The sequence below is a fragment of the Notothenia coriiceps genome, unplaced genomic scaffold, assembly GCF_000735185.1.
Source record: "Notothenia coriiceps isolate Sejong01 unplaced genomic scaffold, NC01 NC01_scaffold00036398, whole genome shotgun sequence".
Lineage (NCBI taxonomy): Eukaryota > Metazoa > Chordata > Actinopteri > Perciformes > Nototheniidae > Notothenia > Notothenia coriiceps.
Window position 1 is genome coordinate 93,035 of NW_011369099.1, and position 21,137 is coordinate 114,171.

Below are 21,137 nucleotides of genomic sequence, written 5' to 3' on the forward strand. Positions count from 1 at the left end.
CACTAAACACAAAACCACCCACAAACACAAAAACCAACAAAAATCAAAACAACAACACACCCACACCCACTCAAATAACACTACATAAAAACACAACCACAAATACACACGACAGATAACAATAATCCGAAACCCAACCCACAACAAGCACCAACCACCCCAGCAAAAAACACCGATAACAACCAAAAAGATACCACCACATCCCCAAAAAAAAGACACACCAGACCAACAAACAAAAAAAAAATCCAAACCATCATAAACAAATAAAAAACATCAAAAAAACATCCAACTGATAACCCCGCACAAACCAACAAACACACACCGGACCCACCTCATCACCCCTAACACTCCCAACACACAACTCCAAACAAAATCACCCACACTCAGACAAAACACAACACTCCCCCCATCATTCACCAAAAACCGCATTGGAAGAGAAAGAATGCTGAGTTGCATCCAAAGAACACCATACCTACTGTGAAACATGGGGGTGGAAACATCATGCTTTGGGGCTGTTTTTCTGCAAAGGGACCAGGACGACTGATCCGTGTAAAGGAAAGAATGAATGGGGCCATGTATCGTGAGATTTTGAGTGACAACCTCCTTCCATCAGCAAGGGCATTGAAGATGAAACGTGGCTGGGTCTTTCAGCATGACAATGATCCCAAACACACCGCCCGGGCAACAAAGGAGTGGCTTCGTAAGAAGCATTTCAAGGTCCTGGAGTGGCCTAGCCAGTCTCCAGATCTCAACCCCATAGAAAATCTTTGGAGGGAGTTGAAAGTCTGTGTTGCCCAGCGACAGCCCCAAAACATCACTGCTCTAGAGGAGATCTGCATGGAGGAATGGGCCAAAATACCAGCAACAGTGTGTGAAAACCTTTTGAAGACTTACAGAAAACGTTTGACCTCTGTCATTGCCAACAAAGGGTATATAACAAAGTATTGAGATGAACTTTTGTTATTGACCAAATACTTATTTTCCACCATCATTTGCAAATAAATTCTTTAAAAATCAGACAATGTGATTTTCTGGATTTTTTTTTTCTTCCATTTTGTCTCTCATAGTTGAGGTATACCTAGGATGAAAATTACAGGCCTCTCTCATCTTTTTAAGTGGGAGAACTTGCACAATTGGTGGCTGACTAAATACTTTTTTGCCCCACTGTATAGGTACAATACCATGTGAGGGATATGCACATTTCAAAACAATAGGGATACAGAGAAGGTTGACAGAAGGTTGACCTACGGACAATAATACCTGATAATAAACATGATCATAAGTCAGAGGTTGACTCACCAGTGATGTGTGTGATGGAGGGTGTGAGGGGGGGTACCACCACACCGTCTTGTAGATGTTGACGTAATGGACAAAGAGTGCGATGAGGTGACAGAAGAAAAGGTGGAGCTCGAACAGCACATTGCGGTCCACAGATAACTCGGGGATCTTACAGTGCTTCAGAGGGACCACCGTCTGCGCAGCCAGCGGGGGGCTCGACATGCACGTCCCCGAACCATTCCTGCAGACAAAAGAAAGCCTCTCTTATTATGATGTATATTGTTCTGTTATAATGGGGGTGTAACAGATGAGATGTGACCAAATCCTGCCAATGTTAACTTTCTCAGCTGTGGCTGAGGAGGTAGAGTTGCCGTCCACCAACTGGAAGCTCAGTGGTTCGATTGGCAGGAAACCAAACCCTAAATAGCTCTTGATGGCACGGCCAACAGCGTGTGATTGTGTGTGAATGTCAGGCTCCCTTGAGCAGGTGGCCCCTAGTGTGAATTAATGTACAAATGTGTGTGAATGCTGATTTGTATATTTAAAAAGCACTTTGAGGGGTAGACTGGAAAAGCCAATATAAATGCAGTCAATTTACCGCTCTTAACTCTCAAACATCTGCGGTATATCAGAGCATACCTTGTACGGGATCGCACCCCTGTGACCGGGGAGCTGGTCGAGTGGTTGCCATTGCTGACCGAGCCTGGTTCGTTGCTGAGCGGAGGTCTGCAGTACGTGGAACGGTTCGCCCCTCTCCTTCCACCAGCCATCGCCGACACACCCACGACTTCTCCCAGCTATGCGTCTGGTTTTATGGTTTCCCTGCTTGTTCCTGTGCCTGTATACACCAAGGGAGCAGAACACTGTCAATAAGGAGGCTGATCCAGAACACGTTATAACAGTTATTGACTAATTGGTGTAATATGATTTGGATCAAGCCTGTGATATGTATCACATAGGATATGATTCACTTGCAGGGCAACAATCAGTTACATAAATTTTATTTTGGTCAATGATTGGCTTAGTCACAGCACTTAAAATGACAGCAGTGGTGCAGTCATAACAAACAACAAGAATTTGCAGGATTAAGATTTCATGGCCAATCCCAAATTGTGCAAAGCAAAATAGATCTGCTTCAAATAATCCATCATAAACATGCACCACCAAGCGCTAGCGATACATTTGCACTAGCTGCATAGCATCTTTAATATAGTGCAAGTTTTTTGCGGAAGCTGACATTACAAGCTAGCCAAGTAGCACCACAATTTGTTCCCTTCCTGGGTCACATTTGTCACGGGAGCCGTTAGAGTGGGAGACACGAGGCGGGCAGCGGACACAACGTGGACCTGTACAATGAGCCACGGACTCGGATGTGTCCGCCAACTCCATGCTTGATTAAATACAAAGATCGAGGCCTAGGCTAACAGTATCTCTGACTAGCTAGCTAGCTATCAAACCAAGCCACCAAACAGGATAGACCACAAGAGCTTACCAGTGCAGTCCGCTGTGTGTTAGCCGCTGCTCTGTTGCATTGATAACAAGCTACACGCTGTACATTTTCACAGTGTTTATTGGAGAAGTGGTGTATATTCCAAAGGAATCAGCGGAGACAGTCATTGTTGATGTGAAACTGGCCGCTGATAGATGGGGGGGCGGATATGTGAGCGACCTGTGGGAGGAGAGACATTTAAAGGGACATTCCGCCAAAAATCAGACGCACCAAGGGAAGGAGAGCAATGTGTTTTTGGATAGGTCAGCAGGCTTGGGTCAGATTTTATGTTAGACATGAAGGCAGAACATAGGGATTTAATTTAGCACATTTTCTGGAATAAATAGGGTATTTTGCTTATAAAACAATAGGCTCATAAAATTGGATTACATTCAACAGTTGCAGCTAGTTTTTCTTTAAAAAAATAATGTAATCTTCAACTATAGTTACTTAATCTTTCATTAAGTATGTAACCTTATTTTATAATCCTCATTCAAAGCATCAGCAACTACCCAACCCATGAGGTAACTAACTGCATGTCATTTAGGTCTGTAAATTATGTTTGTAATAATTACCTTATTATCTTTTGCATTTTTAAGGAAATGTTTATTTTACCTATGGATGTACAGTGAGCAGAGGCTTGTAAAATGGAAGATTTCAATGCAGTTGTGTAACATCCTGACAAGGGACAGTGGTCTATCAGCATGGTGTTTGTGTTCAATACATCTCACTTATTATAGCATGTGAGAAAAGACACAAGTCCCAACAGACAACATAGTGAAACGGGGATCCATAATTCGAGATTAGATTAAACATAAATCGCATTACATTTACGTGTTAAATATAGACATCCCGGCATCAAATGCAAGTTTAACTCTTTTGATTATAAGATCACAAAGACAGAACAATACAAGTCAGATACAAAAAAACTTTATTTTTCAGTTGATTTTTAAAAAAGCTCTTAAAATGTCAGGGGTAAAAAATATTATAAAACTGTACAGTCAATAAAACAATCCATATGATCGCAGCACATCTCTTTAAAAAAAATCATCGTTACAGTAAAAATGACAGGAGAGCAGAGCATGTTCTCAGTGATGGAGAAAGCTCCCTCCCCACTTTTTTTAAACCATACAAAAAAGCATTCGGTCTCAGAAACACTGCAAGGCCTCTGCTCTTTCCAGGGACTTTCAATGGACCTGTTAGAGAAAGAAGTTTTTTTTTTTTAAATCAACAGCAAAATTCAATGCTTAAAGAAATATCTGAGGATTTGTTTCAACTGACCATAAAGCCTGGTAAACTGGAGTTGAATGTGTAAAATGCACAAACAGTTTTCTGACAACCTAAGAAGAGAAACAGAAATGAGAACATGGACACATCCGTGCCTACACGCACAGTGGATAATAACAGACATGCAAAACTAACAGTACGCTACAAAAGATCCATGCAACTCAAGCTGAAGGTTTTTGTCCAACAATGGGATATTTTTAACGTTTTGAGTGCAACTACTAATTTTCATTAATCTACATTCTAGAGACATTAACAAGATGGAAATGGCTAAGTATTGAGTGAAATGAGTGGACCATTATGGGTTTATTTGAGCAAGAGTTGCATCACAACCATTTCTGGTTGTTTTCTACGGCTAATTTTGCTCGGAAATAACTACAGATAGCATAATTTTGTACGTCAAATGTTTTTGATGACTTTCATTACTTGATGTTTTGCACAGAAAAAACAAAAATCTAAAAAATGAGTGTTGGGGTTAGTTTTACCTTCTTGTGGCGATCTTTAGGCTTTTAGAATCCTCTCCTCTGCGATTTTTTTCTTTTATTATAACCAGCCAGCGTGACTTTGCATCAAAGTCAAGTAAGATCCCTGCAAGCTTGATTTGAAATACTGTTGAAATTCAGTTATTTCAAGCGGGCTGAAGATACATTGCTCTTGAGAGCTTGAGTAGATAGACTAACTAAAGGCTAATGACAATACATGTTCAAGCACTATATCATTCTCAATAAAACATGTATTTGGCAGCACATTATCTCAAGATAAGAGCTTTATTTGTATTTTTTTGAAGGTGACATTACAAGTGTCCTTTAGATAATTTTTGAAAACAGACGAAGAGGATAAAGCTCATTGTCAAAACACTGCTTTTGTTTTTTGTCAGGCTGACGTGTATACATACAGCTTTTTCTGCGTTGTTGAGAAACCACTGAGGACCACTTTCACAAACTGAAGGCATTCCTTTGGTACAACAAAGGCAAAATACCATGTTTAGATTGATTAAGAAGAAACTAGAAACTTTATTGAAACACGCACTGCAGAAAAACATTTTGGGATATATTTAGTATCCTATTTAGCCAAAGGTACACAAGCATTATGCATTTTGGAGACGGCACGGCTTAAAGCATACACATTTGTCCTAAGGTTATGTACAAAATATTGAGTTGGCAGCAGCCTTCCTCTCACAGCAAGGATTGTTAACCCTACAAGCTTTACAAGAAGTAGACGATCAGCATTGATTTTGCAAGTAATATTTCATACAACAATTGTAAATGGTGGCAAAAATAGAAACATTTTTCAATAGTATTTTAGGAGCCATTAACTTCACACAAGACTAGATTTGTATTATAGTATAAACAAATATATGACTTCTGTTTATTATCACAACGGCTCGGTTTTTGAGTTTGTAACGAAATATAGTTATAGTAAAGTAACATTGAGGCATTATGATCATTTTTGTCCAGTCCTTAAGGACTTTTTAAATGCAGCCTAATTGTAAATAATTTATCGCCACAATCATATTTTGTTCAGGAACAATTAACTGAAAGGATAACCATCAAATATCACTAAAATGTTACTCTTTTTGCTTTGTTAGGGTTATGTCACTAAGACCTGCCAACTACGCAACTGAAAACATTAATGGAAACAGATAAACAATGAAAAAGTTTGTCTCCATGTTTCTCCTCTGGCACGCTATCATACATCCAACAAAATGTCTATCGAGTTAAAAAATAAAATAAACAATATTTTAAAAAAAAGGGAACAAACGAGAGGGAAATTACTTTAGAAAAGTTCAGGGAGTTACAATCGGAGACAGTTGCCATAACAACTCTCTACCAGTTCAGTATCTGCCATAGGGGTGCTCTCTGAAGGATCCCTTCGTCTGCCGGGCCGCGGTGGATTTGCCTCCAGCCCCGGAGTTGTTCCAAGAGTTTTCCCACCCTTCATCTTGAGCTGCAAAGACAGAAATAAGAAACAAAACCAAACATCAGTGAGGCACACAGAAGGTCCGATCAGTGCTCCACACGTATCCTTAGTGAGTGTGTGCTACAAGGACAGACAAAATGGAAGCCAATTTTATAATCTTACCATATGGCTCATATGGGGTATCCTGTGCCTCTCCGTGTCCGTAATCATAATATTCAGTATCCCTATAGGCAGTAAAGAAGAGTCAATACAGTAATCCTATAATTTACATAATTTTAATGTGCAGATAAAGTCAACTAACTTAAGGACTTACGCAGGTGCAGACTGCTGATTATAATAATTATCATATCCCTCGTAGGCAGCTTCTGCGAAGGTCTCATCATATGAAGGCTAAAAGAAAAGAAGAAAAAAACATTGACAAGTGAGTTACAACACTATAGACAAAAACCACACTAAAACCAGGGAGATCTGTACCAGCTATTAAAAAAGGCACGCCATGTGAAAAGGACTCAAACTACTTACATAGTCCTCATAGCCTTCAGCTTTGGGCTGTGATGAAGCAGGGCCCTGCTGGTGGGACATGGCTGAAGAGGGGAGCATCCTCTGAGCGCCTCCTGTTGGGGGCCTAGAGCGGGGAGCTGAGCCTCCTCTGTTTGGCACAGCAGGAGGGCCACCCCTGCCAGACGGTGCACCTCTATGGCCGTTGCCCCTTCCCATCCCTCCTCCCCGTGGTCCGCCACCACGCATTGCTCCTCGAGGTCCCCCACGTGGCATTCCTCGCCCCCTGTGGAAAGCCATGTTTCAAAAAATGAGATCAACCATAGAAAACCAAAAGTAACTAGCGAAACAGAGAAATAGCAGCATAGTCTCGCCTGTCAGATAAAATGTCCCATAGGTATTATGATTAAGGCCTCTACCTTGGTCCTCCAGCACCAGGTGGTCCGCCTCTGCCTCTTCCTAGGTGACCACCACGCCCCCTGCCACCATCCTGTGATCCGTTCAGGAAGTGAGGATCCATGAAGGGGTCATGCTCACCGGGTTCCTAAAGGCAAGACAAAAACAATGAACTATCCATGTCATTCCTCTAGGGGAGCATCACAAATAATTGCTTGGACATCTACAATGCAAAAGTTTAGGAAGAAAAATGATATCCGAATTGAGATTATCACATACCGGAATAAGGAATTTTTTGACCTCCTCCATGGCATGAGCCATGCGCATGTAGGCCTCTGGGATAGGGGCCATCACCTCTATGAACACATGCAGCTCCATGGACAGGTGAGCATATTTGGCCTCGCCACCCTTCCTCAGCTCTTCCTCCTTATTCTTGTCCCTCATGGAACCTTTACCCAGAACTGAAATCTTTGCTCCAGTCTCTTCCTGGAGTCTCTTGATTGTGCTGCCCTGGGGGCCCAAGAGCTTACCAACAAAGTTGACCTGTAAGGAATATAAATAGGAACATTTAGCACTGCACTATGGTTTGTTAACATTTCCAGAGAAATGTAGAATACAGTTTAATATGGTAGGTAGTAGAATCTAGAATGAGGGTTTAGCCATTAAAGTCAGCATTAAAAAAACACAACCCCCTCTTCCCAAGTCTATACCAATGCAAAATTAATCATGCAGAAAAAAGTAGGGCACTGGCCGCATGACTTGACTAATTCTAGGTCAGAAAAGCCAGAGGGAGACAGGGTTCCACAATCGGATACTGAAGTCAGACATTCACCCAAAGGTTTGCCCATCGCCAAATGCCTGCCTCTATTCTACGTATTAGACCACATAAAACTAAATATGTTGCTTCGATTTTTTAGTCCCACCCTTCCCTACTCAATAAAAACAGTCCGTTAATAAACAAGTAAGAAATAAATCGGACACTTACCCTAGGGTACTGCTTGGTAGGAATGAGTACCCGCTCTTTCAGTTTGAGATTCTTGTTGGCAAACAGATCCTGGTAGATTTCCTTCTCCGACTCTTTCTTGGTTTCTCCTTTATTAATCCTATCAATCTCTGCAGGAGAGAAACACATTAAGATGTTAATCGTGGGGGTTTCACAGATGCAATGGCCGACTAGTGATACAACGAGAAATCTATTGTTCAAAAATCATCTCCGTTGATTTCAAACTGCAAAACCGTTCAAATCTTGTTTATTTATGTACCAATAGTTTAACCGAAATAGAGGTGGTGAGCAATCGGCCACCATCATTAATTTGCAATGTAACAACCACAACTTGAAGCAGTTTAATATATGAGACATTTACAATGTTAGTGCCTTGGATGTGTATACAATGGGTCGATGAGGCGAGTTGAAGCTTAATATGGTGTTAACGTGATCAACGAGGACGAGCCCGCTACTTTCAACCTAAAACATATATTTATCATTTGGATTATGTAAAAGTCACATTCATTAATCAGAAATCTGATATATATCCAACCAAATGGTGTTGACCCACATCCCTTACAACCACGTGCGTATTACACCATTGTTCGGGCCTGTGTCGTCTGTTCATTAGAAAGAAGGCTAGGCCTCAAGCCATGCTACCGTTAGCCGGTCTGGGTTTGTTTCGGTAAATAGAAAATACCTTACCTGCAGAAATAAGTTTCATGGCGTGCGTGAAAGAGGAATCCAGGCTGTCTTTCTCGGCCAGGAGCTCCGGCAGGTATTTGCTGTCTTCCATTTTGATTTTCTTCTGAGGGCTCGACTCGATGGCGGGCTCAGAACTGCTCATAATAGACTAAGACCGCCAAATATAAACGAACAAAGCCTGGCTATGTTCGTTAGCTTCGCTTGCAACGAAACTGCAGCTAATAGATAACGCTGTTTGAGTGCAACAAAATAAATGGTGAAGTTGTTGCAGAGCCGCCGGTATCTTTCCGTGGCAAGTAGCTTCTCTTCAATGGACAAAGGAGTAATGGCGCAGCTGCATTTCACTGAAGAGGAGGAAGAAACCGGGAGGAGACAGTGACGTCACGACCAGATCGCACCGGGGTGGGGGGGGGGTTGACTAAATCCGGGGGAGCATTTTGACCCTCAGCGTTTTTTCACCCTCTTTTTGTTGAGGTTTACAGCAATTGTAGAAGCTACTATCGACAGTCCAATCCTATTAAATCAATTAAACTGAAGCAAATGTATGTTTGTCCAATATAACACCGGTAGGCTATCCTATTGGAATATATACAGCTGAGCTCTGGGGAAAAAAAGAGATCACTCCAAATTTGTCTCAATCTCTACATGTATGGTAGCCATTACATTCCAGTGTCCTTGAATTCCAACGCAGAGAAATCTTGTCAGTAGTATACAATAAAATACATAATGGAAATGTTTCTCAAACACATACCTAGCTAGGTAAAACCAGAGAAACTGATACTTGGTCAGTGGTCTCTTAATTTGTTAAGAACTTTGTTTCCCCACTCTCTTTCTTAAACATGTGCAGCCTACTGTATGTGCTTCATGCATCAGCCATACATGCCCAGCTAGGGTGAATGATCCTTGATTGGTTTCAATGGCTGGTCTTTGTGATAATGTCTTTAGGCCCCTGATACCTTTCCCTGTAAATGCTTGGCCCCACACAAATGGCCTTAACAGTTTTAATATCAGCTTTATTATTAGCTTATTTTTTTCAATTTTGATTATAGGCGCAAGCCAGGACATGAAACATAATAATATAATCTATTGCACACAAGTGTTATGTTTGACTTATAACTGCACATAATTGACTGTGATAATCACGATTATCAGATGTATTGTTCTCTTCCGACTGCCTTTGAGGTAAAAAAGAATATGTCCAGCTGAGATACAAGAGTAGTATAGATAAAGTATGCTATAATTCATTAATTTCCAAAAAGAAATGAGTTGGTTGCACTTTGGTCTTAAGTCAATACACACCTAAAGGAAATCCCTTATGCATCCATGTTGACTTATTGAAGGCATCCCCTTCTCCTTTAGAATAATGAGTACACCCACAAAATATTCAAAAGCAAGATTTAACTTTTTTTTTTAAATACCAGTTACCATTTAATCAATCCCACAGCAGAAAAATATAAAAAATCTGTTGATTTATTTACAATGCATAAAAAGGCATCAACAAAATTAATTTAAATGGTATGACAGGATTTGCACAATCATTTTAAGCAAAAATTGGTTTACAAATGTCTTTAAAAATGAATAAATCTTTCTTAATCAAGTTCACTCTTCAGTTGACTAAGCGTAAAGAGTTCTATTATTTTCATGTTTTTTGTGGTTTGTTAAATAATGTAAATTATAAAATGATTAGTGTCATATCACTCATCTTAAATCTAGAGAGTGGTATGCATTGAACCTTTATCAAAATAAATGTTGAAATGCTTCTCTTAGTAAATATGTCCTTTCAAGTAGAAACCAAGTCAACAATCAGTGCATCAACAAAAAGGTCGCTTAAATTGGCCAAGTAGATATTTCAGTTATTGAATCCCAGGAGCGTGGTCTGCATTTGGAGATATCGTCAGATATCAATGATGGCAAATATATCTGCTTTTTCCTTATCATGGATCTGCATTGCGGAGTATGTGATTGCTTTCACCTCTGTTCCCTGAATTAAAAAAAAAGACATCACACTTAGAATACTGGAAATGCACTGCAATTTTGGCTTTTATTATTTAAGTTTCATAAATATTGTATTGATGTCGTTAATATTAATAAGAATGAAAATATAAGGTAAAGCCATCTGTCCTTTTAATATATACGTTCAATGTTCAGATTTTTAGATTTTCCCATTCTTACCTGTGGATGTTTTTCCAGAGAAAATTCTTCACCCCATCTTTAATAAACAAAAGAAAAAATATCATATTAGAAAGAGCATCTGAATAGAAGATAGATGAAAAAGATAAAAAAGATTAGATAGTGAAACATATTACAAATAAGCTAAGGGGGTGGGAGGGGTCTTGTGAACTAATACTGAAAACTGAGAGATTTCTGGTTCATAACATTATACATATTCTTGTTAGGCTGTAACCCTTCGTGTAAATGTGAAGAGGTAAACTAACTTACCCAATGGATCGGATCTTGAAGTTTATTCTGTCAATGTGCAGAACTTTGACCTCCTAGATGTAACACATAATCAAGAGAAAAGGGGATAATAGGAAAAAACGAAATGAATGAACAAGATATGGTCTGTCAATCAAAATACATATTAGTAATAGCATTCATTGCAAAAAATGTCCATCACCCAATAATAACATACTCACCCTGGGAATGAAGAAGAGATCTGCACAAAACTTATATAACCAGTCATCTAGGAAGTGGAAAAGAAGGGACTCGATGTCGTGACCTTTTGAGAAGGGATTCAAGTATGGAAAGAGTTTAGTTTTGGTGATCTGGAATCTGACTGATCAGTGAACAGTAAGGGCGATTGTCCGTCTGTGTGCCCTCACCCTCTGATTCCACATCAACAGTGTCCAGCGGTTCCACTGTCTCTGTGTCCGTCATGTAGCCGAACATGCCCATGGCGCACTGCTCAAACGCTTCCTCTAGAGAGTTCCCCCAGGAGTGAATTCTTGGGAGAGAGAGAGCAGCAAATATAAAAGTATGCCTACTAAATAACAGAGAGACCAACAAAGATCTGACAAACACTTGACAAAGATATCAAAACACACTCACTGTACATCTGCTGTATGATCTAGGTCTGTAACAACAAAAACACATGGTGACATGATTAGTGGTCGGATTAAACCAAGTACATCTATATGCACTTTTATCCATTTTAAGCAACTTTATACTTCTACTCCACTAAATCTCAGAGGCATATATTCTAATTTTTACTCATCTAGATTAATGCTTTTAAGATTACAATTCTAGGTAACTGCCTACTACAGAGACACTGGTTTGTTTTGGCAATGCTTGTCTGTGTGTCGTCATGCTAGTTTTTTTGAGTATCAACATTTTTCATTTCTATGTGCTATCTCTGTCAGATTTTCATATTCTGTAACCTGACAATGTCAGTCTTACAGTGGCCTATTATTTTGAAGAAGCACCTGCGTTTATCAAAAAGGAGGAACACCAGCAGCATACTACTCCAGGGAACTGCGTATAGCTGAAACCAAGTAATACCATCTGCAACTTTGTGATCTCGGACTTATGGTCCTGGAAAAGCACTTCTAAAATAACTGGACATATTTATAGTTTATGTCACCTAATTGAGATAAATACATAACATCTATTAGAGTAAGCTCATGTTGGAGGCTGTTTATGAAGAGTTTCTATCACTGAAGTAAGGTTCACGAGCTAAGCTAGTTACATAATGTATCATAACTTCATACTTACATTCATACTTTTTGTTGATTGGCGGGTATTTTGACTTGGTAGCTTTCTGTGCTGCTGTCAGGTCTAGCTCTCGGTCGTCCATTGTAGCTGTAAACTTATTCAACTATTTGTAAAATAACCAAAACAAGTGACAGTATGTTGCATGTGACTACAGACAGTAAAACATATATCGGAAGAGGGCTTTCCGGATGTCGTCATACGTTGCGGGTAAGACTTCCGGTCGGTGTTTGGTGGATGCTGATTGGCCAGTCGTGTTCTACGGAGTTGGCGCCATTGCAAGCCTCCGTGCTGTCTACAGAGCGCTCTTTCACATATTTTCTATTTCCTATTTTCTTGCCAGTATTTGTGGTTAAACAACAACACAATGGCTGATAAAGAGGGTAAGGCTGTTCACTTTTCGGAATTAACTGACTAAATATGTGCATGTGTGTGTGTTGAATGATATAAACTAGCAGTCAGGATGCACCGGTGGTTGTTGGCGCGCCAGCCTGCATCACCTTTCATTGTTAAAAACGAATCAGCCTGCTAGCTGTTTGCTAACGTTAGCTGCTAACAGGCTGGCCATGTACGGGCTTTAATTTATGAGTGCAGGTTAAGGTACTGATGCACATGAAGAAACATGTTGCTCAGACTCTATTTATCTGACTATAAGGATTTTTAGATTTGTATTTCTATAAAAAAAAAAAAGTGTGCCAAGTGGCCAACGCCATCTTATCAGCAAAACAAGTCTTAGTGCTGTACGTTTAAAAAGGATAAGACTTTGCAGAGCCGGGTATAACTTTTATGTCACCAAGGTATCCTATATTATGTCCAAGATAATTAAATGCTGTATGTCTGACATCATTATAACATGACTTTCTGATGCTGAAAGATATTGCATTTGCAGGTGCATTTGATGATGCCGTGGAGGAGAGGGTGATCAATGAGGAGTACAAGATATGGAAGAAGAACACGCCTTTCCTCTACGACCTGGTCATGACACACGCCCTGGAGTGGCCCAGCCTCACCGCCCAGTGGCTGCCTGATGTCACCAGGTGAGAGGAGATCTGCTGCACCTGTATATCCACCAAAATTGTGACTTGTTTAAATGAATGAATATATGATTGAATGAATTCCTCTTCACAGGCCAGAGGGGAAAGACTACAGCGTACACAGGCTGGTTTTGGGAACACACACGTCTGATGAGCAGAATCACCTTGTCATTGCTAGTGTTCAGCTTCCTAATGATGACGCGCAGTTTGATGCCTCACACTATGACAGCGAGAAAGGAGGTGAGCGATAATGTGTGCATGGAAAGCTGTGTTGTGTTAAACACCAGACTATATTATACAGAGTGCCCAGCTGTTCATTGCATACAAAGAATGGATTGATGGGTTAACTATGTAAAATGGTAATGAAATGTACAATTATGTCCACTGGTTATTTAAACTTCCAAATTACATAGATGAAACTAATTTACTTTCTCCTAAACCATTGCATTACTTTAATATTAACATTGTAATTCTATATCATGAAATAGTTTCCAATTTACATCTTGTGGACATTTTAATTGCTTCTGATATTTTTGTTTGAAATAACATTTTAGTTGATAAAATGCTTAAGACATAATTTTCATGGAGCATACTCGGTAGAAAATAATTGTACTCAACCTGTTCATTTACAACAATCATAACTGTTGTCCCTCTATTTCAGAGTTTGGAGGTTTTGGATCTGTCAGTGGGAAGATAGAGATTGAGATCAAGATAAACCATGAGGGGGAGGTGAACAGAGCCCGCTACATGCCTCAGAACCCTTGCATCATCGCCACTAAGACCCCCACCAGCGACGTGCTGGTCTTTGACTATACAAAGCACCCCTCTAAACCTGGTAGGAGCACAGCCAAAACACATTTTTGACATTAAGCGTTCTTTTTGCACACATTTTGTAACATTGGCTTTTATTTATGAATACTGTAGACCCTTCTGGAGAGTGCACCCCAGATCTGCGGTTGCGAGGCCACCAGAAGGAGGGCTATGGTCTCTCCTGGAACCCAAACCTTAGCGGCTGCCTCCTCAGTGCCTCTGATGATCATGCAAGTAACCTTTCATAAAATGGCTGAAATGCTTCTGTCTAGTAGTGATTTTTTCTTTTGAGCTAAAATCGCTTGTTTTTTTAGAAGCTCAAGTAACATTTTTAATCATCATTTAGTATGTGTACATGCTAAATAATGTTTCACCATTAATCCGAATTTGATACTGGTCATGGAAACGGCATATTCCCTTTGGTTATTCCAAAATAGGCCTTTTTTGATGAAGACATGTGGGAAATGCCAATATGATAGCATTCTTTGGACACATACACATTGTTCCAATTTTCCATGATTTAATTTTTCAGATTTTGCTTGGTTTCATGTAAACGGCATAATTTAGGGAATACTTTCAATTGCCACGTTGAAAGCGTAGTAGGCAATACGTCATTTTCAGAAAAAATAATTAAAAACTGATTATTTCGTGCATGTAAATTGTATGTCCTTATTAACATAATTATGAATTATTAACCTGTTACTGTTTCACCTAACTGGTCTTTCTGTTGTGTCAGCCCACATACTGTCCTTCTTTCAAAATCATTTTGTCAATCATATTTGCTCTCTCTTACAGACAATCTGCCTTTGGGACATCAGCACAGTGCCCAAAGAGGGAAAGGTAGTGGATGCCAAGACCATCTTCACAGGCCACACGGCCGTGGTGGAGGATGTTTCCTGGCACCTGCTGCACGAGTCTCTCTTTGGATCTGTGGCCGATGACATGAAACTCATGATGTGAGCAGCCCTTAGTTGGTAACAAAATCCATTAACTACTGTGATGGCTTGGGGAAAAAATGGTTACTATATATTTGTTTCTGTTTTTGCACAGCTGGGACACACGGTCCAACAACACCTCCAAGCCCAGCCATGCAGTAGATGCCCACACTGCTGAGGTCAACTGCTTATCCTTCAACCCGTACAGCGAGTTCATCCTGGCCTCTGGCTCTGCAGATAAGGTGGGTCCACATCTTTCTCTGTAGAGCTGTTTCATAGTATGTTTCTGTTCAGTGAAAAAGGATCTGTCCTCATTTAGTATGAGTTAAATCGTTTCAAACTCAGTTCTTGTGTTTTTAGACCGTGGCGCTGTGGGACCTGAGGAACTTGAAGCTGAAGCTGCACTCGTTTGAGTCTCACAAGGACGAGATCTTCCAGGTAAGAAGTGAACATGCGTTTATGTAAATTCATCTGAAATAGTTTGTTGTACATTCTGAGTTATGTTTCAATCTAAAAAAATGTGTGGTACATTCACTATAAGAAAGACGTGGCTGTAGAGATGTCTGTCTTCCCTTGAATATTATAAAGCTTGAATGCGTCTTTGTGGTGCTCAAAGCACATAAATAAGCCAAATTCCTACCTAGTTCCATTATATTTGAGAGAGGGCAGATATCTCTACAATCATTAACCATTTTGGAATGTGGCTGCAATATCTGGCTTTCCGTCCCACTTCTGCATCTGACCATATGACATCCAACAAGCTATAGCTGTTTTCCATCTGATTTGAGTCAGAGAAGCCATTATAACAGGAATACTGTTTGACCAGTTTAAGGTCAATCTTTAGATTTGTAAGAATCTTGGGTCAAGGTTAAGCATTGACCTTGGAGGGTTACATTGTGGACACAAATCAGTTTAAAACTTGTTGATTGGGGATTTTTCTTAGTGTTCGTTTTTTTGTATCAGAAATGTAACACGTGTCCCACCTCTACCCAACAGGTTCAGTGGTCTCCTCATAACGAAACCATCCTGGCCTCCAGCGGCACCGACAGGAGGCTCAATGTGTGGGACCTCAGTAAGATCGGAGAGGAGCAGTCACCAGAGGACGCTGAGGACGGCCCCCCTGAACTGCTGGTCAGTACTGACAAAAACAACTACTGCATGTGTTTTTAAGAGGATAAGAATGCAGTATTGACCCATGCTGCTCTGTTTCTCTTTAGTTCATCCACGGCGGACACACGGCGAAGATCTCAGACTTCTCTTGGAACCCCAACGAGCCGTGGGTCATCTGCTCTGTATCAGAGGACAACATCATGCAAGTCTGGCAAATGGTAAGAGCTTGGGCGAAGTAAATCAACAGATGTGGGTTAATAAAGACCAGTAAATATCAGAAACAGCATGGATATTATTCTGAAGGGAATTTATTAACATTGAATACCAGTTACAGTGAATACACTTTCTTCGACAGGCTGAAAATATCTACGACGATGAGGACCCAGAAGTCCATTCTCTCCACACCTCTTCATTTCACCTGCTTTGTGCATCTATTTTCCGGTGCTGGGTGCATATGCATTTTTCTCAAAATCCTTTTTCTTGGGAGCTGTGTTTTTGAAAAATGTTTAAAGTGCATTGTCATCTCTTCTTGAGGTACGTAAAGTAAGTCTGTATTTGTCAGATATTTTTTGGTTTTTCAATATCCCGGTGCTTCACTTTTGGCTCGCGATGACACCATCACACCTGTGTTCAACATTCAGGCTTGCTTTTCGATGGTTTCCTTTCTTTCATCCGGATTCGTTGTGCTGAAAAAAGATTCTACGAAGATCCATTGTTAATTACAATTGTACATACTATAGGTTTTAGCTTGGTATACATAGAATACATTTTTAGATTGTGTGTGTGTAACTTGTTTGTTATTTCTTTATTTTTCTGTGTTGCATCTGATCTCTTGTGTACTTAAGTATATTCATAATAAAATATTTACATTAAATCAGTTTGCTTTGTTTCTTGGTACACTATGCCAGATGGTGGGTAGGTAATTCTAAGTCTGTAGAAACAAATATAGGATTCCAAGGTGGAATTATGCTGCATAATAGTTATTTATATATATTTCATATTAAATAAAATGCTATATTGTAGTGTGGAATGGTGTACACAATCATTTTAAGAATATCTCCTGGAAAAAGGAATTTAGGGAGCCTCCTTTGCAGTAATTTCATTGGGTTCATCACACCCTCTGTAAAACAAAGCATTTGTCAGTCGTTTTAAAAATGTCAATACTCACAATTCAACGTAAATAAATCAGTGAAAAGCTTATAGTAAACATACCTCAGGAATATCAGTTCTTTTGAAAGGCCATCATTATGATCCTCCACATTTTTCTTAGATTTTCTTTGAACCTCAACCTCCATTTGTAGTTCTCTCAGAGTCTCTTGTAGTTTCTCCACAGTCTCCTGCAACATGGAGAATCCTCTGTTTGTTTACTTCTACCAAGCATCCTTCATACATTTAAATCCCACCTTACTTGAGTACCTTGTGTTGTGTGACACTCTCCTCCCTATCCTGCTCCATCAGAGTGACCCTCTGCATCAGACCGGCTCTCTGCATCTCCAGTCTCTGTATGTCGTCTCTCAGGGGCCCCAGGCTGGCCCTCAGATCCGTAGCCTGCTCCCTGCTCCTTCTCAAGGCTTCCTCCCCAAACTGCCTTCTCTTGAGCAGGGCTGTGAGCCGCGGCTCGTACCAGCTCTCCAGCGTCCTCATGCTGCCGCTGAGCCGCCGCTGCAGCCGGACAGAAGCCTGCCGGCACTGGCTGGCGTCGCTCATGGCCCTGGGCCTGCGGGGCCTGGAGGCCTGGTCCCTCAGGGTGTTCAGCTGGTTCTGCTGGGCCTCCTGCAGCTGGGACAACTCCTGGGTCAGACTCTGGATGTGGGCCTTGAGCTCGTCCTATGGATGAATTGGAGTCATAGTTGTTGCACATAGTAACTTAGTGGTGGTTTTAGTGTTAATCAGCCACTTGTCCACAATTCATAAAGTGGATAACATATTTAAAATAGAACACCTCTTGACTATATTTGGGACTGAAAGTAGTTTTTATAGTGATTCTACTTCAACCCCCACAAACATTAAAACGTATTTCAAACACTGAGAGTAGATGCTAGAAAAGTACAAGGATATGACTGAGGCCAGAGAGAATTGGTATTATTTTATTTATAAAATCTTTGTTATGGAAAGATGAAGCTTTAGGATTTAATTTGAGGACATTTGGGATTGGTGTAAAATGTGTATTTCACTGAAATGCCTTTTTGTTTATTTGTAATCTAAAATAAAAGACACCTCATGTTTGTGTTCCATTAAAAGTTAAAACAAATAAAAAGGATCACTCAAATAATCTAAAGAAAACTGTTTAATGATCTAAAATAAAAAAAGAGCAGACCTCAAGTATCTGCAATAACCTGCATCCTCCCTTTGTTCCTACCTGTGTTACAGCAGACTGAGCCACCTGGTACTGTTGTTCAGCCAGCGTCACCTGGCTCTGGATGCAGTCTCTGGCTGTGACAAAAAGGTTCCTCTTCACCTCCGTCACCTCCTCATAAACAGCCACATAATCCAGCTGAGCCAGGGTGAGCATCCTCTGCGTCTCCACCAGCTTCTCTCTCAAATGCCCCACCACTCGCAGCATGGGCTCCTGCAGCCGGAGCAGCTCCTGTATCAGCTCGTTCCGCTGCACCTCCATGTGGGACACTTGCTGGATGCAGTGGTCGAAAAGGTGCCCCAAGTCCTCCATGACCGTCTCCGTTTCAGAGTCAGCATGGCTGTAAATCTCATCCCCTCCAAGCCCTGTGTGTGAGTCCTCGTAGGATGACATGTTTTCCCCATTTTCTGTTGATGTTTGCTGGTCCATGGCCATCCAAGAGATAAGCTGAAGAAAGGAGAAGGACTGAATGACCGTTAATCAAATAACCCACCACACTAATTGATTAGATTTTTGTTTTGAAATCCCCTCTAATTCCTTTGAGGCTATTTTGCATAATTACATGTTAATTTAATCATGATCGAACAATCAAGGGAGCCTTACATTAAATGCCTTCATTGTCTTAACCTATACCTTCTACCGTTCGGCAATAATTCATATTAATTTATATTTCTACTTACTTTATTTGGAGATGACAGTCCGGACAGCTGTGAAAACACTTTTCTTTTAGTGCAGCTCTTCACTGTGTCTGTCTCTTGCAAAACAGAGGCACACTTTATGTGTATTAATAACACTGGAGGCACAGGGGAAACTCTATCTAAGACTCTGTCATACCCCCACAGGGGATCACAAACTGTGTCAGCGCTGAGGCGGCCCGGCCTACATGCTCTGGATTCATCAGCTAACACATGCCCGGACCAGCCTGGGAGCCGGAGAGAGTTATATTTATACAGCTGTTTTTATGTGTCTCTAAGATGGTGGTGACATGACGACTGAAAAGTGTTTGAGCAACAACTTTCCACAAATGTATTGTCGCATTCCATACAAGTCTGTGAAATTAGACAATGAATGAATAAGTGAAAGGAACAACACTCTATTTACATCATTGGTTGACAGATTATTATTGTTGATTACTTCCATATTAAGCTTTTCTTAAAGAGAAAGCATCCCGCATTGCATTTGAAGAATGTAGCTTTGTAATCAAATCTATCCCCAAAAGTATATTAAATGTTTAAAGATATATGAACGAAACATGAGGTTCCAAGATATTATGCAATATGTACATACATTTTACTGTTAATAAGCAACAGAATTACCAACAGCCACATTCAAATGTCTAAATACTACAGGACACCATGTGGGAAATATTTGGGTAAGTCTCATTTGGGGCAAAGCAATGGGTGTTCCTTTTAGATTCTGAATTACAAATACAATTGGAGAAACTTCTGAAAGTATATCACACAACATATATCCAACAAACATTTATATTTCATATACTTCAGTTGTTGATGAATGTCTTTTTGATTCAGACTACTGCACTGGCAAAAGTGACAACATTAGCTGGCCTAATCTTTTAATAGCTTCCTTCAGTATCGAGCTCAGCTGCTCATACATTTTGCATGATTTATATACAGTATTTGTTTTTTAGTGCTTTGCATGCTGTCTGACAAGTTCCTCATATGTAAAATAAAGAAACATAGACAATCCTGTAAAAAGAGTATCTTAACAGGATTGTTAGAAATAATATATGTCTAATTAGATGAATGCCCATGGCAACAGCACTGTCACCCATTTCAATAAATACCAATAACAGCATGCATCTCCAAAAGTGGTGATTATTATTATTTTTAAATATACATGTTGATTTATGGTGGACATGTTTCTAATACCTTCTCATTGTGTGAAAGGTGCAGTTTCACAAAGCTAAAACAGACTTCTCTTATTAAATATGTGTCATAATTTAGCAACGTTTGGTATGTATTTTATGTGGTTTTACGCTGATTTGTTGTTTTGCATCAATGAAAACAAATGAAAATAATGTATAAAAAAAGTAAAAACCGTATTAAAATAATGTGATATGTTATATTTATCATTTAACAGTCTCAATAACATGTGCAAAATGCAACTCATTCATATATGCTTACTCATTGAAAAACAGAGGTGGAAAGTATCCAAGTACATTTACTCACTGTACTTAAGTACAATTTGGAGATACTTGTACTTGAGTATTTCAATGTTATGCTACTTTGTACTTTTCCTCCACTACATTCATTTAATACCTTTAGTTACTTTACAGATTTTGATTAATGGTGTGAAATATAATCAACACTTAAATCATACTTAAGTTACACCTCGAGTAAATTCACAAGCTACCCTGCAGTATATATATATAAGTCATTAAAACTTGCTGCACCTTTACCAGCTTTGATAACACATTAATGCATCAATAAATATAATCAAAACATAATATATTATTCTGACACAGAATTTGCATAATGAGTAATTTTTTATTTTTTTATTTTTTTTATTTTGGTACCTAAGTATATTTCATGCCAACACTTTTGTACTTTTACTTGAGTAACCTTTTGAATGTAGGACTTTTACTTGTAACAGAGTATTCCTACACTCT

General features: G+C 39.8%; 5 protein-coding genes across 10 annotated transcripts in view; 1 reads left to right on the plus strand and 4 right to left on the minus strand.

Moving 5' to 3' along the window:
• tmem39b (transmembrane protein 39B) overlaps nucleotides 1-2,960 on the minus strand; it is a 13,818-nt gene extending 10,858 nt beyond the window's left edge. Inside the window, exons 1-3 of the mRNA XM_010792282.1 lie at nucleotides 2,771-2,960; nucleotides 1,918-2,116; nucleotides 1,300-1,519 (exon numbers count right to left, since the gene is read on the minus strand). Coding sequence (XP_010790584.1) covers nucleotides 1,300-1,519; nucleotides 1,918-2,048 — 351 coding nt within the window. The 5' untranslated portion in view covers nucleotides 2,049-2,116; nucleotides 2,771-2,960. The remainder of the gene's footprint in view (nucleotides 1-1,299; nucleotides 1,520-1,917; nucleotides 2,117-2,770) is intronic.
• Nucleotides 2,961-3,890: 930 nt separating this feature from the next.
• Nucleotides 3,891-8,909, minus strand: khdrbs1a (KH domain containing, RNA binding, signal transduction associated 1a). 3 transcript variants are annotated; one of them, XM_010792285.1, is made up of 10 exons: nucleotides 8,556-8,909; nucleotides 7,851-7,978; nucleotides 7,145-7,408; nucleotides 6,889-7,013; nucleotides 6,494-6,755; nucleotides 6,285-6,361; nucleotides 6,134-6,195; nucleotides 5,827-5,998; nucleotides 4,049-4,107; nucleotides 3,891-3,963 (listed from the first exon to the last, which is right to left on the minus strand). In XM_010792285.1, the coding sequence occupies exons 1-8, from the start codon at nucleotides 8,695-8,697 to the stop codon at nucleotides 5,886-5,888; spliced, it is 1,173 nt and encodes a 390-aa protein (XP_010790587.1). In that variant the 5' UTR covers nucleotides 8,698-8,909; the 3' UTR covers nucleotides 3,891-3,963; nucleotides 4,049-4,107; nucleotides 5,827-5,885. The 3 variants fall into 3 exon arrangements, with proteins under 3 accessions (XP_010790587.1, XP_010790586.1, XP_010790585.1); XM_010792284.1 differs by having other exon boundaries at nucleotides 4,049-5,005; XM_010792283.1 differs by having other exon boundaries at nucleotides 3,892-3,963; nucleotides 4,049-5,998.
• Nucleotides 8,910-10,408: 1,499 nt separating this feature from the next.
• Nucleotides 10,409-12,459, minus strand: zbtb8os (zinc finger and BTB domain containing 8 opposite strand). The gene is made up of 7 exons (XM_010792287.1): nucleotides 12,267-12,459; nucleotides 11,604-11,628; nucleotides 11,378-11,499; nucleotides 11,192-11,274; nucleotides 10,995-11,047; nucleotides 10,728-10,764; nucleotides 10,409-10,536 (listed from the first exon to the last, which is right to left on the minus strand). Exons 1-7 carry the CDS (start codon nucleotides 12,346-12,348, stop codon nucleotides 10,450-10,452), a joined length of 489 nt encoding a protein of 162 aa, XP_010790589.1. The 5' UTR covers nucleotides 12,349-12,459; the 3' UTR covers nucleotides 10,409-10,449.
• Nucleotides 12,460-12,519: 60 nt separating this feature from the next.
• On the plus strand, nucleotides 12,520-17,029 carry LOC104963675 (histone-binding protein RBBP4). Of its 3 annotated transcripts, XM_010792291.1 has the most exons (12): nucleotides 12,530-12,646; nucleotides 13,138-13,300; nucleotides 13,392-13,537; nucleotides 13,959-14,132; nucleotides 14,222-14,337; nucleotides 14,903-15,063; nucleotides 15,158-15,284; nucleotides 15,403-15,480; nucleotides 16,039-16,173; nucleotides 16,260-16,370; nucleotides 16,508-16,686; nucleotides 16,794-16,990. In XM_010792291.1, exons 1-11 carry the CDS (start codon nucleotides 12,631-12,633, stop codon nucleotides 16,649-16,651), a joined length of 1,371 nt encoding a protein of 456 aa, XP_010790593.1. In that variant the 5' UTR covers nucleotides 12,530-12,630; the 3' UTR covers nucleotides 16,652-16,686; nucleotides 16,794-16,990. The 3 variants fall into 3 exon arrangements, with proteins under 3 accessions (XP_010790594.1, XP_010790593.1, XP_010790592.1); XM_010792292.1 differs by having other exon boundaries at nucleotides 12,520-12,646; nucleotides 13,153-13,300; nucleotides 16,508-17,029; XM_010792290.1 differs by having other exon boundaries at nucleotides 12,531-12,646; nucleotides 16,508-17,026.
• A 144-nt stretch (nucleotides 17,030-17,173) lies between these two features.
• LOC104963674 (syncoilin) lies at nucleotides 17,174-20,727 on the minus strand. Of its 2 annotated transcripts, none has more exons than XM_010792288.1 (5): nucleotides 19,189-20,727; nucleotides 18,512-18,955; nucleotides 17,569-17,979; nucleotides 17,365-17,489; nucleotides 17,174-17,272 (listed from the first exon to the last, which is right to left on the minus strand). In XM_010792288.1, the coding sequence occupies exons 2-5, from the start codon at nucleotides 18,941-18,943 to the stop codon at nucleotides 17,227-17,229; spliced, it is 1,014 nt and encodes a 337-aa protein (XP_010790590.1). In that variant the 5' UTR covers nucleotides 18,944-18,955; nucleotides 19,189-20,727; the 3' UTR covers nucleotides 17,174-17,226. The 2 variants fall into 2 exon arrangements, with proteins under 2 accessions (XP_010790590.1, XP_010790591.1); XM_010792289.1 differs by having other exon boundaries at nucleotides 18,512-18,973.
• Nucleotides 20,728-21,137: the final 410 nt, after the last annotated feature.

What these genes read in the sequence shown, in the direction of transcription:
- LOC104963674 (XM_010792288.1), bottom strand. Translation starts at nt 18,943, where the DNA reads ATGGCCATGGACCAGCAAACATCAACAGAAAATGGGGAAAACATGTCA. An exon ending in CTCAGTCTGCTGTAACACAG is followed by an intron (nt 17,980 to 18,511) that starts GTAGGAACAAAG and finishes ATTCATCCATAG; the next exon opens with GACGAGCTCAAGGCCCACAT. An exon ending in AGAGTGTCACACAACACAAG is followed by an intron (nt 17,490 to 17,568) that starts GTACTCAAGTAA and finishes TCCATGTTGCAG; the next exon opens with GAGACTGTGGAGAAACTACA.
- zbtb8os (XM_010792287.1), bottom strand. Translation starts at nt 12,348, where the DNA reads ATGGACGACCGAGAGCTAGACCTGACAGCAGCACAGAAAGCTACCAAG. An exon ending in GATCATACAGCAGATGTACA is followed by an intron (nt 11,500 to 11,603) that starts GTGAGTGTGTTT and finishes CTCTCTCCCAAG; the next exon opens with AATTCACTCCTGGGGGAACT. An exon ending in TTCAAGATCCGATCCATTGG is followed by an intron (nt 10,765 to 10,994) that starts GTAAGTTAGTTT and finishes TGTTTATTAAAG; the next exon opens with ATGGGGTGAAGAATTTTCTC.
- LOC104963675 (XM_010792291.1), top strand. An exon ending in TCAGTGCCTCTGATGATCAT is followed by an intron (nt 14,338 to 14,902) that starts GCAAGTAACCTT and finishes TCTCTCTTACAG; the next exon opens with ACAATCTGCCTTTGGGACAT. An exon ending in ACGGCCCCCCTGAACTGCTG is followed by an intron (nt 16,174 to 16,259) that starts GTCAGTACTGAC and finishes GTTTCTCTTTAG; the next exon opens with TTCATCCACGGCGGACACAC.
- khdrbs1a (XM_010792285.1), bottom strand. Translation starts at nt 8,697, where the DNA reads ATGAGCAGTTCTGAGCCCGCCATCGAGTCGAGCCCTCAGAAGAAAATC. An exon ending in CTACCAAGCAGTACCCTAGG is followed by an intron (nt 7,409 to 7,850) that starts GTAAGTGTCCGA and finishes TATTCCTTACAG; the next exon opens with GTCAACTTTGTTGGTAAGCT. An exon ending in CTGAAGGCTATGAGGACTAT is followed by an intron (nt 6,362 to 6,493) that starts GTAAGTAGTTTG and finishes CTTTTCTTTTAG; the next exon opens with CCTTCATATGATGAGACCTT.